The 16,020-nt window shown below is 38.5% G+C and overlaps 1 protein-coding gene across 4 annotated transcripts in view; it reads left to right on the top strand.

Annotated features, from left to right (window-relative positions):
- The window catches only part of Kif4a (kinesin family member 4A), a 122,527-nt gene that overhangs the window by 70,913 nt on the left and 35,594 nt on the right, over positions 1-16,020 (top strand). For all 4 annotated transcript variants that reach the window (XM_075957091.1, XM_075957090.1, XM_075957092.1 and 1 more), the window contains 3 exons: positions 1,330-1,433; positions 2,800-2,944; positions 4,057-4,167. In XM_075957091.1, coding sequence (XP_075813206.1) covers positions 1,330-1,433; positions 2,800-2,944; positions 4,057-4,167 — 360 coding nt within the window. The remainder of the gene's footprint in view (positions 1-1,329; positions 1,434-2,799; positions 2,945-4,056; positions 4,168-16,020) is intronic.

The following is a 16,020-nucleotide window of genomic DNA, read 5'->3' as shown; positions in this document are numbered from 1 at the left end:
AAGAAATAATGACAGTTTTCCAATTTTTAAAAAAAGTGTGTGCTTGCATGTGTGCACACACATACTCATCACTACACATATGCAGGGATCAGAAGACCGCTTTGTGGAGCTGATCAAAAGCCAACCTTGCAATAAATTCTTTTTATTGATAGGTTTCTCAGAACTACTTTATTAACTCTTTTTGGAATAGAAACTAAGGCTAAAAGGGGTTTTCTATTGTATGCTTAGTGTTATAGTCAAGATTCAAATTAGAAGCCGGGTGGTGGTGACGCACACCTTTAATCCTAGCACTCAGGAGGCAGAGGCAGGTGGATCTTTGTGAGTTCGAGGCCAGCCTGGTCTACAAGAGCTAGTTCCAGGACAGGCTCCAAAGCTACAGAGAAACCCTGTCTCAAAAAAAACCAAAAAAAGAAAAGATTCAAATTGGAGCCTTTGAACTTCACAAGACCTTTTTTTGCTACCACCCAGCTTCATTAAGTTAAAAAGTATTTTTAGCAGCTGGGGAATGGTGGCATGTACCTTTAATCTCAACACTCAGAGGCAGGTGGATCTCTGAGCTCAAGACCAGCCAAGTCTACAAGAGCTAGTTCCAGGACAGGCACTAAAACTACACAGAGAAACCTTGTATTGAAAAACCAAAAAAAAAATAGGTATTTTCAGTGTGCAATTAAAATAGTAAAATTTAATTCATAAAGCCAGATATGGAATCCCTGTAACCTTAGCATTTGGGACTCTAAAGCTTGAGGAAAGCAAAGAATCCAGACTGACCTGAATAATAAGAATCTGATTGTTTCAAAGAAAATGAGACCAGGTGGTGGTGCACACCTTTAATCCCAGCACTTGGGAGACAGATAAAGGAGGATCTCTGTGAGTTTGAGGCTAGCCAGGTTTACAGAGACAAGTTCTAGGTTCAGGTTCAAAACCTACACAGAAACCCTGTCTTACTTTAAAAAAGAAGAAGAAAGAAAGAGAGAGAGAGGGAGAGAGGGAGAGAGAGAGAGAGAGAGAGAGAGAGAGAGAGAGAGAGAGAGAGAGAGAGAGAGAGAGAGAGAAAGGAAGGGGGAGGGAGAAAAGAAGGAAAAATTAATAAAAGTAATTCACAGGCCAGGCAAAGTAGTATACAACTTTAATCCAAACACTCGGGAGGTACAAACAGGCTGATCTCTATGATTTTGAGGCCAGTTTTCAAGTTCCAGGCCATCTATAGCTGTATAATGAGACCCTGCCACAAAAAAAATAGTAATTTATGGTTCTTGGAGACAGAATGTTGAATCAATTGTCTTCCCATTCTATTTGATCCTTTCTTTCTGGCCTGTATTGTTTTTTTAGGATAACATTAAAAATCTAGAGTTGGAAGTCCTCAGTCTACAGAAGGAAAAGGAAGAATTGGTTCTTGAACTTCAAACAACAAAGAAGGATGTCAACCAAGCTAAGTAAGAATAAAGTCTTTAAATGCTAAGGCTCTGTCATATATAAGGTGATTTTGAGAGAATAGAGAAGTAGAAGATCCATTCAATGTCCCCAAGTGATTTAAACATAGTAGGTAGGGAAAAGAAACCTAAACAGAAGAAAAATTAAATAATTGAGATTTTTTTACTTTTTTATATTTAATTATTGGGTTATAGTATGTGCACATGAGTACAGGTGCGCATGAAGGCCAGGAAATGGTACAAGATCCCCTGACAATGGAGTTACAGATGTTGTTAGCCACCCAGTATGTGTGTTGGAAACTGAACTTGGCTAATCTGCAAGAACAGCATTTGCTCTTAAGTCTTAAGCCATCACTCAAGCCTCAATAAAATAACATCTCAGGATGACAATAAAAGCATGCTATAACACAGCAAACAACTAGTGCCCAAATCAGTTTTTAGCAGTAACTACAAGTTAGTTTGTTAAGAAAAAGCAGTATTAAGCAGGGCAGCCTTTAATCCCAGTACTAGAGACTAGAAATCTCTGTGAGTTCAAGGCCAATCTGGTCTAAAAAGCTACTTACAGGTCATCCAGGACTGTTACACAGAGAAACCCTGTCTCGAAAAAACAAGAAATAAAATATAAAGAAAAAGTTGTATTAGCGTTCACAGACAGGAGCTATTGATTCAGGCTAGTGTGATCTAGGAAGGATTTAAAAAGTTAAATGTGATTGAACAAATGCAAATTAAATAATGAAATACTATTTTGTGCCACTTAAATGACATTAATCTGATGGATAAGAAATAAATATTAAAATGCAAAAAAAAAGTTAAATGTGAGCAGGCACTTGAAAAATCTTAAGGCCTCCTTGACAATGTTTATGCCTCTGTTTGTGAATAAAATTAATGCCCATGTTAATAATTAAAAATCAATGTAGCCATCCATTGATTAGTTAGAATAAAGCTAAGATAGGCAATCAGAACCCCCTCCTTTCTCTTAGACTTTTACCGTAGACAGCCCAATTTGCTCTTACTTAGGATTGTTTTCATTTTAAACCTCAGGTTCTTTAGAGTCATGTTAAATGCTTACTTTCTGTCTCCAATTTATATAATAATCATCAGGATTAGTGCTTACAGCTAAAGCAAGGTGACTTCCTCCCTTTGGACATGAATGGTGGGAGAATATATTTGAAGCAGTTCATTTTTGTCTACTCAAAAATGTGTTGCTTTACTCTGAAATGAAGCTCTCATTAGTAGAGACAGTTTCTATTGGATGGGTTGTAGTCGTTATTTTAAAGAGGGATGGATCTAAAGTTGTAAACCTGAGAGTCCTTTGTTAGATGTTTTAAAATAAACCATTTCACTTCTCTTCTATTACAACTGTGTTTAGGTTGAGTGAGCGCCGTCGCAAACGTCTCCAAGAGCTAGAGGGTCAAATAGCTGATTTGAAAAAGAAATTGCATGAACAGTCCAAACTTCTGAAGTTGAAGGAATCCACTGAGTATACTGTCTCCAAACTGAACCAAGAGATACGGGTAATAAACTCTTACCCTTGACCACATTGGAACTGCAAGCATAGGTGTTCATTTACAACCATGCCCGAAGTGATTTCAGGAGAGAAAGTGGGAAGGAGGGCAATCATTTCAGATGTAAAAATGACCATAAGTATGGTATTCTAGGACATTGTGCTAGTCACTCTCTAGAATCTAAAGTATAAAATTTTGGTTTGACCTTTGACTTCTTTTTTGCGTACAGAAATTTTAACGTTAAACCAAGAGATTAAAATGTGTCAATATTTAATGGTGATGTTCTGATCTTCTTCCATGATCTCAGGGTACAATTTTGTAAAGTAGTAGCAAGATGTCAGACATCTAGAGGATATTTTCAGTTACTGATTGTTTAGCTTGTGCTATCAGCAAAGTGATTACAGCTCATTTGTACTGAATTCTTTAGAATATTAATAGTTGATAGGCGAATTTGTCCCTGATTTTAGGATTAATTCATTGGAGCCACCTTTAATCCCAGTACTCCAGATGCAGAGACAGGTGAATTTTTCTAAATTCAAGGTCAACCTGCTCTACATAACGATTATTAGGCCAATAAGAGTTGCCTGGTGAGACACTATCTAAAAAAACAAACAAAATATCTTCTTTACTTTCTTGAGGGGCTAGAGAGATGACTTGGTAATTAAGAGCCCTTGCTGTTCTTCCAAAAAATCCAAATTAAGTTCCTAATAATACATGAGGTGGCTCACCTGGAACTCCAACTCCAGAAGATCCAACACCTCACCAACATTCATACACACACACACACACACACGCACACACACACACACACACACACACACACACGTACACAAAATAAACACAAATGCTTCCTTGAAAGTCTACTTATCTAAAGTAAAGGTAGGGCTGCATTTAGCTTTTTTGAAGGTTTCTTTTTGAGTCTCCATTCGTATGGTCTATATTTGGAAATCTGTGTAAGTCTAGCTAAACTAACCAGCATTTGTCCGTGACCTTCTCAGCTTAGCTCTAGCCTTCCTCTCTTGTTTATGGCTGCTCTGTTCTTCTGTACATCAGCCTAGAATAAAGTACACATGACTAACACACTGGTTTTGTTTGGTTTAGTTTACTTTTGTTTTTTGCAGATGATGAAAAACCAACGAGTACAATTAATGCGTCAAATGAAGGAGGATGCTGAGAAGTTTAGACAGTGGAAGCAACAAAAAGACAAAGAAGTAATCCAGTTAAAAGAACGGGTAAGTTAATTAAAGCTTCTCAAAAGCCTAGCTAATGAGCCCTTCTCCAAGGTTGTAATACTTAAGATTCTTTTTGTATATTTGATACCTCCAGAAGTATGACATTCATGAATTGAACAGCTTTCTATTGGTGCCTACCATATGCAAGGCACTCTGGCCTAGGTACTATGGGAAGTTAAAGCTGAGTAATAAATGTGCTCTATCCTTGAATAATATCTTGTTTATACAGGAAAGTGCAATGTAGGCCTGGATTTCTTGAATACAAGGACTAAATCATTGGAGGATTTAAAAATAATACAAAAAGAGACTCAGCAAGTAAAGGTGTTTGCTGCTAAGCCTATTAATCTGAGTGATCCCCAGAAACATATTAAAGATGGAAGGAAAGAAGTGTCTCTACAGATTGTTCTCTGGCCTCCACACATGTGCCATGGCACATCCCTAAACACAATGATAAATAAAATAATTTTAAGAAGAACAACACACAAAAAAATAATCACTTCAGCAAAAACAAGCAATAACGGAAAAACAAGACCAAAATATATGAGACATAAAACAGAAGGCAGAAGGTATACATTGAACCTCATCAGTAGAATTTGATGTTGCTGTAGGATAAGGGACACTATCTGCTTACCTCCAGTGATATTGCGCTAAAACCAGAATGATCTTATAAGCGATTCAGCAAGTTACAGATGCTTCTGATTCTAAATACAGGAGGGATTTGGCAGGGGAGAATTCTAAAGAAACCAAAGTGTCACTAGGGAAAATATACTACTGATGATTGCTTATGGTAATGGATAGCTCACGGAGTCAGAAAAAAACACTTGTTTTAGCAAAATCTTTTAAAAATTATTTTTATTGTATTGTGCAGAGAGAGGAGGACACCATCAGTCAGATATGGGAGGTCAGAGAGCATCTTGTGCTCTACCATATGGATTTAAGGAATCGAATTTAGATCATCAGGCTTGGTGGCAAGTACCTTTTCCTACTGGGCCATCTCACCACCCACCATCTCACCAGATTTTTAGTATTTAGATTTTTCTGAAAAGAAAGATTTTCAAAGTGTCTGTATTTAGTTTAGTTTATGCTTAACAATAGGCAGTTCAAAACCAAGCATGCTACTTGGACAAAATACGAGAAGAAAGAGCATAGTATGTAATAGAAACAAAAAATACTTGACGGGCGGTGGTGGCACACGCCTTTAATCCCAGCACTTGGGAGGCAGAGGCAGGCGGATCTCTACAAGAGTTAGTTCCAAGACAGGCTCCAAAGCTACAGAGAAACCCTGTCTCAAAAAACAAAAAAAAATCTTTAAAAAAATACTTGACAATTGAATGGTTTAATAGAGCACACATGGAAACCACAGTGGAAATCACCTCATCCAACTGGAAAAGGTGCAATTAAAACAGAAAATAGCAAAGTTGGTGGTAATGTGATGAAATCAGAACCCTCACACATTACTAGTAGAATATAAAATGGACTGGCCACTTTTTTTTAACACTTATCTCATATATGTGTGTGGGTGCACATGTGCCATGGCCCACTTGTAGAGATCAGAGGAGAAGTTGCTCTAGTTGATTTCTCTACCTGTGAGTCTCAGGAATCAAACCCAGGTCACTGGCTTAACAGCAGGTGCTGCCACCCTCCTGCTGGCTTACCTCCCCCTTTTACAAATATACCATCTGTTAAACAGAGAATTTTCATGAAATTTGGTTTGCTTGAGAACCTGGCTTCAGCCCTCAACACACACAAACACACATACTGATTTTAATCCTCAACACATATCTGCAGAGGCATTTTACAAAACCCAACCTTCTTTCATAAAAAAAAATATCAAAGTTAAAAGATGACTTCCTGAATCTGTTAGTCATGTATGTAAAACTAACATTAGATTATACTCAATGATAAAAATTTTTCTCTTAGATAAGGAACAAGGATGTCCACTCTTATTGCCTTCCTTTAAAAATTCTCATATTGATTCTAACCTGTAAAATTGTTGGCGGACAACATGACCAAATATACAGAAAATTCCAGAGGGTGCACTAAAATATTTCTGCTAACATATCAGTTCAGCAAGGTTGCAGAATACATAGTCAATATAACAAAATAAGTTGTGGGGTTGGAAAGATGACTCAGTGGTATTTCCTGCTTCTGCATAGGACCTAAGTTCAGTTCCCAGCACCCACATAACCACTTACAACTGCCTCTAACTCCAGCTCCAAGAAACCCAATGCCCTCTTCTTCTGGTCTCCTTGGGCTCATGCATGCACATAGTACGCATAAATTTACACAAGTAAACACATGTGTACATAAAATAAATAAATTTTAAAGCGGAAAAGGTTGTATTTTATACATAAAAAATAGGGAAAACCATTTAATTTGGAATAGCCTCTATAAATACTTAGGAATAATTAGCAAAAGAAATTTCCAGTTTCACACTGAAGACTATAAAACATTGAATTAAAGAACCAAATAAAAGATAGTTCATGTTCATGGGTGGAAAGATTTGATATTCTAAAGATAGAATATCCCTCAGATTTCTTTGTAGATTCAATAAAGTTTTAGTCAGAACTTTAGTGACAAAATGCGGTCCTGGGTTTAGTCCCTAGTGTTACAAAACAAAACGTTTCTGACTTTCTCACAGAAATTCACAAGCTAATTCTAAAATTCAGGAGGAAATGTGAGAGCAATAAAAAAGAAAAGGCTATAACAATTATGACTAACACTGCACAAACATAGATACATTATCAGTGGATTAGAATTGAATGGCCAAAATCATGATTTATAATCAGTTGTGTTATTGGAGTGCCAGCATCAGGGATTGAATGTGGAGCCTTGCCCACATTAAGCAAGCATTCCACCATTGAGCTATATCCTTGGCCCTGGTTGTACTTATATTTTTAATTTCCTAATTTTTAAGATTTAATATTTAGTAATTCCATACATATCTACAATGTATTTAGATCTTATTTACCTCTACCCATATTTCTCTAATTCCTCCCAGTTGCCCTCTTCTACTCCATGTCTTTTTAATGTATTTCTTTTTCATTTTTTAACTCCAATCTCACTGAGTTGTACAAACTTGGCTACAACTTGCTTTGTCCCAGACCCTGCCTGAGTAGGTTGTGGAATTACAAACATGTGTCACTAGAACTGGTGACCCAACTGATTTTCAGCAATGGTGCCAAGACAATTCAATGAAGAAAGAATAGTCTTTTCTTCGGGGAGGTGCTCAATACCCAATCAGACTGGGCTATTCTATGAGTCATTGGTGCCAGTGAGAGACCCATGTCTCAAAAAACAAGATAGATTACTCCTAAGAAATAACACTTGAGCCCGGGAATGGGGGTGGGAGTACCCCTTTAATCCAAGCATTTGGGAGGCAGAGGCAGGAAGGGGGATCTCTGAGTTTGAGGCCAGCCTGGTCTAAAAGAGCTAGTTCCAAGACAAGCTACATAGAAGCCCTGTCTCGAAAAACCAAAGAGAGAGAGAGAACACTTGAGACTCACCTCTCACTTCCACCATGTGCATATGTACAGATGCATTTGATCATATACACAAAGAATAGTTTTTCCTTCAAACAATGCCAAATCAATCAGGTAATCAATGAACTAAAGTTGGAACCTGCCTCACACCATATATAAAATTAAATCAAACCATATAAAAAGTTTCTCTGTGACCCAGTGAGATAGCCTAACCAATAAAGGTACTTGTCACGAAGCCTGAGTTCATTTACTGGAACCAACATATTTAGAAGGAGAGAACTGTCTTCCACAAGTTCCCCTTGAACCTCCTCACTATGCATACGCACACATTCTAAATAAATATATAATAAAGTTTAAATATATGTAAGAGCTAAATCTATGGATTTCTTAGAAAAAAATCAAAGGTGTTAATATTTGTGACCTTTGATTAGGCAAAAGGTTTTTTATTTTTCTTTTATTAATTACTTTATTGTTTATTTTTTACATACCAATCCCAGTTGCCCCTCCCTCCGCTCCTCCTGCTCCCCCCTACCTCCCATCTGCTCCTCAGAGAGGTTAAGGCCTCCCCTGAAAAGTCAACTATGACTGTCTCATCCCCCTCATTGAGGTAGGACTAAGGTTCCCCACCCCCTCATGCCTAGGCTGAGCAAGGTGTCTCTACATAGAGAATGACCCCACAAAGCCAGTTCATGTATTAGAGTTAGATCCTGGTCCCACTGCCAGTGGCCCTACATACTTCCCAAGCCACTCCATTTTTTTTTTAATTGGATACCTAAAGCATCAAAGAAAAATTAGAGGGCTGGAGAGATGGCTCAGAGGGTAAGAGCACTGACTGCTCTTCCAGAGGTCCTGAGTTCAATTCCCAGCACCTACATGGTGGCTCACAACCGTCTGTAATGAGATCTGGTGCCCTCTTCTAGCTTGCAGGCAAACACACAGACAGAATGTTGTATATATAATAAATAAATCTTTATAAAAAAAGAAAAATTAGATTAGAAAAACTTAAAGCTGCTCTACTGTAAACAATACCTGCATCAATATAAATAGTAGACGAAAATGGCAGAAAGTATTCCTAAGTCATATAGCTGCCAAGGGTCTTACATTGAAAGTACATAAAAAATCTTACTGCTCAGTAAACATAATCCAGTTGTAAGATGAATAGAGCAGCAAAGTGCACAAAAGGTACTCTATGTCCTCTGTGTCATTTGCCACCAGGTATATGCAAATGAAAACCACAATGACATACCACTTCACACCCACTGAGAAAATTATTGTGAAAAGAAAAGGCAGGGTTTGGCAAGAATTCAGAATAGATAACATCGTACATTTGCTGGTATAATGGGAAAATGGGGTAGCTGCCTCGACAAACAATTGACAGTTTGTTAGGCTAAAAAAAATTGGATCATACAGTTTTTACAAGGATAAGCCTTTATACCTTCTCAGTAGACAGTGATTCTATTCATGGTTCTGTCTACTGAGAAGGTATAAAGGCTTATCCTTGTAAAAACTTGTATGCAAATGTTCACAGAACATAAGTGATATTAGCCAAAAATGTAGAAGGAAACCTGAGTGTATCAATAAGTATATGTATAAATAAAAATATATGTATAGAGTGAAATTAAGTACTGGCATATGCTACAACACAGATGAACCTTGAAAACATTATGCTAGTCACAAATAATGATATATTACAGAAAATGTCCAGAACTGATAGATTTATAGGTTGAAAATAGTAGTTACAGTGACAGTGTTGTATTATGATAGGTAAATGTTAACCAAGGTTTCTGTCCCACCAGGTCCCTCAGTCATTCAGTCCCAAAGAAATACACAGAGGTCTACATTAATCATAAACTGGTTGGCCTATTAGCTCGGGTTTCTTATTAATTCTTAACATCTTAACCCATAATTCTTATCTTTGTTAGCCATGTGGCTTGGTACCTTTCATCAGCGAGGCATTCTCATCTGCGTCCTCCACATCTAGGTGACAACTGCAGATTGAATCTTTCCTCTTCCCAGAATTCTCCTGTTCTCTTTGCCCCACCTCTGCTTCCTGCCTGCCTACTGGCCAATCGGCGTTTTATTAAAATACAAGTGATAGGATAAAAAACCATTGTCCCATAACACTTCTCTCCCCTTTAAAAAAACAAGAACTCTGAATCTAGTATCTTTTAACTTTTTGTTCCATTATCCATAACATCTTTTAACAATGCTCTAAACATAGATAAATATCCATAATCCATTTTTGTGGAATGTGATCATAGGTTTACAGTCTACTTCCTGCTTATTGGGGGCCCTGATAATCTTTTGGGGGGAACTAAAGAAAATTTAAGATTATGGTCAAGTCCTGGCTGGAAAATTCTGTGAGGCTTGATCATCTCAGCCAACAGTCTTGTAACTGTTCTGGACTCTTGAACTGCAGAACTCAGAGGAAACTCCAACAGAGGTCCTCTGAAATGTTGGATCATCTGTACCATCTGCTCCTATTGGAGATTCTTCAGGGGGTCTTCCTTGATCAAACCTGATTTTTCTTAGCCCAGAATGAATCCACATCCTCTCATTTCCTGTGGAAACAAAAGCAAAACCTCTTCTCCAAAGTAACATAACCTTTTGACTTAAATTTTGAAGTCAAGGCATTTAAAAAACATATATGTTGATTAATCCAGCAGCATCTATAATCAAATATCTTTTAGCAGTTTTGCTCCTTCCTCAACCATCAAACAATTTAAAGACAACACAATAACATACAATATCCAGACTCTTTGTATTTTTCATCTTTACGTGGCTTTATTTTAAACTCTATGTCATTTATTTTTAATTTTTAGCTTTTTGAGACAGGGTTTCTCTGTGTATCTTTGGTTGTCCTGGAATTCTCTCTGTAGACCAGGCTGTCCTTGAACTCACAGATCCACCTGCCTCTGTCTCTCAAGTGCTGGGATTAAAGGTGTGTTGCCACCAAACCCAACTACTCTCTTTCTTTTTTATTTTAAGGACTTTATCCTTTTTCTTTTCTCTCACAAGCCTACATATATTTTTAAACACAGTGTAAACCATTTAGAGGTTTTCTTCATCTGAATTTATCTTTACTGTTTATCTTTTTCAGACCACATAAGTCTTTAATTTGCTAAACAACAATGGCTAAGATTAAACCTGTGGCTTTGACAGCTGGATCCAACCCATTCCTTAGCTTTCTGAGAGCCTAGCTTCATGGCAAGGTACTGGCTGGAGCCATGTTTATTGCCACAACTCTATGGATGATGGAGGAAGGTCATTGGCTAGTAAAGGAACTGCCTTGGCCCATTTCATTGGTTAGAAGATAGGTGGGAGGAGTAGACAGAACAAAACGCTGGGAGGAAGAGGAAGTGAGGTCAGACTCCACAGCTCTCCTCTCGGGAGCAGACGCCTCAGCAGAGAGACGCCATGCCCCGCTCCCGGGCAGACACATGTGATGAAGCTCCAACCTAGAATCTTCCCGGTAAGACCGGTGCTCACTAAGACCGGTGCTCACAGATTATTAGAGATGGGTTGATCGGGATATCAAAATTAGCCAGTAAGGGCTATAGCTAAAGGGCCAAGCAGTGATTAAAAGAATACAGTGTCCGTGTAATTATTTCGGGGCATAAGCTAGCCGAGCAGGCGGCTGGGGTGTTGGGGACGCAGCCCCGCTGCTGCTCCTTATTACTACATATGGAGTTTCAAGGTCCCTGACACCAAGAAGCATGCTGTCAGCAATCATGAACACCATTTAAGTGTTTGGTGGCAATGCAAAGTTTCGTAGCTAAAGCTAAGTCGGGAAGCCTCTCTTAAATGAGATGCACTTGCCTCTAGCAAAAAGAGCAAACCCAAGAAATTACCGCTACCAAGAAGCCATGCTTGATGCTGTTATTTTTTGTCTAGAATTACTTCCCAAGCTCTCTCAGGTTTTCTGTGTATACAGTTGTCCACACGTTGGGCACCATTTGTTAACAGAGATTTCTGTTCCACCTAGTCCCTAAGGTGTTCAGTCCCAATGAAATACACAAAGGTCTACATTAATTATAAACTGATTGGCCTATTAGTTCAAGCTTCTTATAAGTTATATTAGCCAATAATTCTTTTTCCCCCCAGGGAAAAAAAGAAATCTCTTTATTTAAAACTGCAGGGTTTTTTTCCTCACTGTGAGTCTACAAGTTTATAGGAGAGGAGAGAACTGCCCCAGCCCTGCCTCCCACCATTCTCCTGCCTGGGCCTTTGGTGGAAGGGATTCCCCACACTGACAGTCCTGAAGATCCTGAGGATGTCTGAAGGGATCAGAAGGGTTCAGGGCTGAGATGAGACCTTGTTTATATCTTCACTCATACCTGGCATTCTGCAGCCTCCCTTTTATTCCCACCCCCTTGATTTTGGCATGGGATTTTAAAAAATGAACATAAACACTTATTTCTGTAGCCCATAATTCTTATCTGTGTTAGCCACGTGGCTTGGTACCTTTTTTGGTGAGGTAGTCACATCTTGCTTCCTCTGTGTCTGGATGACGACTGCAGACTGAAACTTCCCTCTTCCCAGAATTCTCCTGTTCTCTTTTCCCCACCTCTACTTCCTATCTGGCTACTGGCCAATCAGCATTTTATTAAAATACAAGTGACAGGATAAAAGACCATTGTCCCACAGCAGGTAAAGGAATTGAGATTTCTTTCTGTGGTAGTGAAAATGTGGCGAATGTGGTGTTGGTTTTACATCAGTTCTATGAATATGACAAAAGCCATGAATCATACACTAGGTGATTAAATTGCATTATACATTATCTCTATAAAAGCACTAAAAACAAAAGAAGGCTTATCTATAAAACCCTAGGTTATTACTTTACAGCAGTGGATATGCTATATTGCCAAGAATCTTCATTTTGTTCACTTTCATTTTTTCATTGACTAAAACAGTGATTGTATATTATAGTATGCACTCAGCTAATGTTTACTGAATTACCATAGTGATAAGAAATATAAATATACGTTTCAAAAATGAATCAATGGCCAGGTCGCCACCTGGCACACACCTTTAATTACAGGACGTGGGAGGCAGATGCAGGTAGATCTCTGTGAGTTCAAGTCCAGTCTGGTCTACAAATCAAGTTCCAGGACATCCAGGACTGTTATACAGTGAAACTCTGTCAAACAACCACAAAAAAGAGTCAAGGAGAGCATCAACAGTTACTCCAGGCTTTTGAGTGAGGCAAATTCTATTTTGCAGTGATGATGGTGGTTTCAGGAGTGTAATCACTGAGACAGAGAGACAATATTAGCTGAGTTGAAAAGAGAGAATGGACTGGAGTTAATAATCAGGGAATTATCTAACAGAAATGTGAAAATTGAAACCACAGGAATAATATTACTATAGAGATGGGGACTGTATAGAAAAAAGAAGTATAATTAATTCAAGGGCATCCTGTAGAAGGAAAGAAAAAAGAGAAAGCTAAGAATAAAATCTCTTTATTTCACATAGAATAAAATAACAATGAAATTTGTAAGACTGAAAATGAACAAGGATACTGCAATAAGGTTTTGAGAGTGCTGATGATGTTTAGTCTGTTGTCAAAAGTCAGGACTATAAAAAGGACACTAAATTAAACAGGGAAGAGATTTCAGGACAGCAGCAGAACTAATTACAAGTGAAGTGTAAGGACAGCTAGAGCACTAACTTCTTTGAGAAGCTTTGTGATGAGAGTGTTGGGTTTTCTTGTCACTGAACAAGTTCAGTCTTCTAGCTCTATAATTCTGTCAACCTCATACTAACACACATCCTATTAAAATAGGCCTAACTACAATTCTACAATTATATTGTACTCTCTTTAATTATGTGTCATTTATATTCATTTGTAGTCTGTGAGAATGCTTACCAGATCATCTTCATGTCTACATCCCAGAACCTAGTGCAGTACCTACTGTATAAATTTTATGAGTTATACAAAATGAATAGCTGTCTTCTTCTTTTCCCTAAGACTTTTGCACAGTGGACAAGCACTCTACCACTAAGCTACAGTCCCCAGTGGTGAAACTAATAGTTCTTTTTTATTCAATTTTTTAATTTATTGTGGATGCAAGATTATTTCAAGACTTCATTCCAGCTTTAATCAGTTTACACATGTTATAGTTTTTAGGGTCAGATAAATTCAAAAGGCCAACTGAAAGCCTTATCTCATGCCTCCCATGGCCTGTTTCCTAGAATCAGTATGTTCAACTTTTTTTTTTAATTTATTTATTTATTAAAGATTTCTGTCTCTTCCGCGCCACCGCCTCCCATTTCCCTCCCCCTCCCCCAATTAAGTCTCCCCCCAGCCCGAAAAGCAATCAGGGTTCCCTGTCCTGTGGGAAGTCCAAGGAACCCCCACCTCCATCCAGGTCTAGTAAGTTGAGCATCCAAACTGCCTAGGCTCCCACAAAGCCAGTGCGTGCAGTAGGATCAGAAACCCATTGCCATTGTTCTTGAGTTCTCAGTAGTCCTCCTTGTCCGCTATGTTCAGAGAGTCCGGTTTTATCCCAGGCTTTTCCAGACCCAGGCCAGCTGGCCTTGGTGAGTTCCCAATAGAACATCCCCATTGTCTCAGTGTGTGGGTGCACCCCTCGCGGTCCTGAGTTCCATGCTCGTGCTCTCTCTCCTTCTGCTCCTGATTTGGACCTTGAGATTTCAGTCCTGTGCTCCAATTTGGGTCTCTGTCTCTGTCTCCTTTCATCGCTTGCTGAAGGTTAATATTCAGGAGGATGCCTATATGTTTTTCTTTGGGTTCTCCTTATTTAGCTTTTCTAGGATCACTAATTATAAGCTCAATGTCCTTGGTTTATGACTAGAAACCAAATATGAGTGAGTACATCCCATGTTCCTCTTTTTGGGTCTGGCTTACCTCACTCAGGATAGTGTTTTCTATTTCCATCCATTTGTATGCAAAATTCATGAAGTCCTTGTTTTTTATTGCTGAGTAGTACTCTAATATGTATAAATTCCATACTTTCTTCATCCATTCTTCCATTGAAGGGCATCTAGGTTGTTTCCAGGTTCTGGCTATCACAAACAATGCTGCTATGAACATTGTAGAGCATATACTTTTGTTGTATGATAAGGCCTCTCTTGGGTATATTCCCAAGAGTGGTATTGCTGGGTCCAGGGGTAAGTTGATCCCGAATTTCCTGAGAAACCACCACACTGCTTTCCAAAGTGGTTGCACAAGTTTGCATTCCTACCAGCAATGGATGAGTGTACCCCTTTCTCCACAACCTCTCCAACAAAGGCTATCATTGGTATTTTTGATTTTAGCCATTCTGACAGGTGTAAGATGGTATCTTAAAGTTGTCTTGATTTGCATTTCCCTGATCGCTAAGGAAGTTGAGCATGACCTTAAGTGTCTTTTGGCCATTTGAAGTTCTTCTGTTGAGAATTCTCTGTTCAGCTCAATGCCCCATTTTATAATTGGGTTGATTAGCCTTTTACGGTCTAGTTTCTTGAGTTCTTTATATATTTTGGAGATCAGACCTTTGTCAGTTGCGGGGTTGGTGAAGATCTTCTCCCAGTTGGTGGGTTGCCTTTGTGTCTTAGTGACAGTGTCCTTTGCTTTACAGAAGCTTCTCAGTCTCAGGAGGTCCCATTTATTCAATGAGGTCCTTAATGTCTGTGCTGCTGGGGTTATACGTAAGAAGTGCTCTCCTGTGCCCATGTGTTGCAGAGTACTTCCCACTTTCTCTTCTATCAGGTTCACTGTGTTCAAACTGATATTGAGGTCTTTAATCCATTTGGACTTGAGTTTTGTGCATGGTGATAGATATGGATCTATTTTCATTCTTCTACAGGTTGACATCCAGTTTTGCCAGCACAATTTGTTGAAGATGCTCTCTTTCTTCCATTGTATACTTTTAGCTCCTTTATCGAAAATCAGGTGTTCATAGGTTTGTGGGTTAATGTCAGGGTCTTCTATTTGATTCCATTGGTCGACTTCTCTGTTTTTATGCCAATACCAAGCTGTTTTCAATACTGTAGCTCTGTAATAGAGTTTGAAGTCAGGGATGGTAATGCCTCCAGACGATCCTTTGTTGTATAAGATTGTTTTGGCTATCCTGGGTTTTTTGTTTTTCCATATAAAGTTGATTATTGTCTTCTCCAGATCTGTGAAGAATTTTGATGGGATTTTGATGGGGATTGCATTGAATCTATAGATTGCTTTTGGTAGAATTGCCATTTTTACTATGTTGATCCTCCCAATCCAGGAGCAAGGAAGATCTTTCCATTTTCTGGTGTCCTCTTCAATTTCTTTCTTCAAAGACTTAAAGTTCTTGTCAAATAGATATTTCACATCCTTGGTCAGAGTTACCCCAAGATATTTTATGCTATTTGTGGCTATCGTGAAAGGTGA

The sequence above is a fragment of the Microtus pennsylvanicus genome, chromosome X, assembly GCF_037038515.1.
Source record: "Microtus pennsylvanicus isolate mMicPen1 chromosome X, mMicPen1.hap1, whole genome shotgun sequence".
Taxonomy (NCBI): Eukaryota; Metazoa; Chordata; class Mammalia; order Rodentia; family Cricetidae; genus Microtus; species Microtus pennsylvanicus.
The sequence above is the reverse complement of the archived record's forward strand: the minus strand, read 5'-3'. Positions and strand labels throughout refer to the sequence as shown.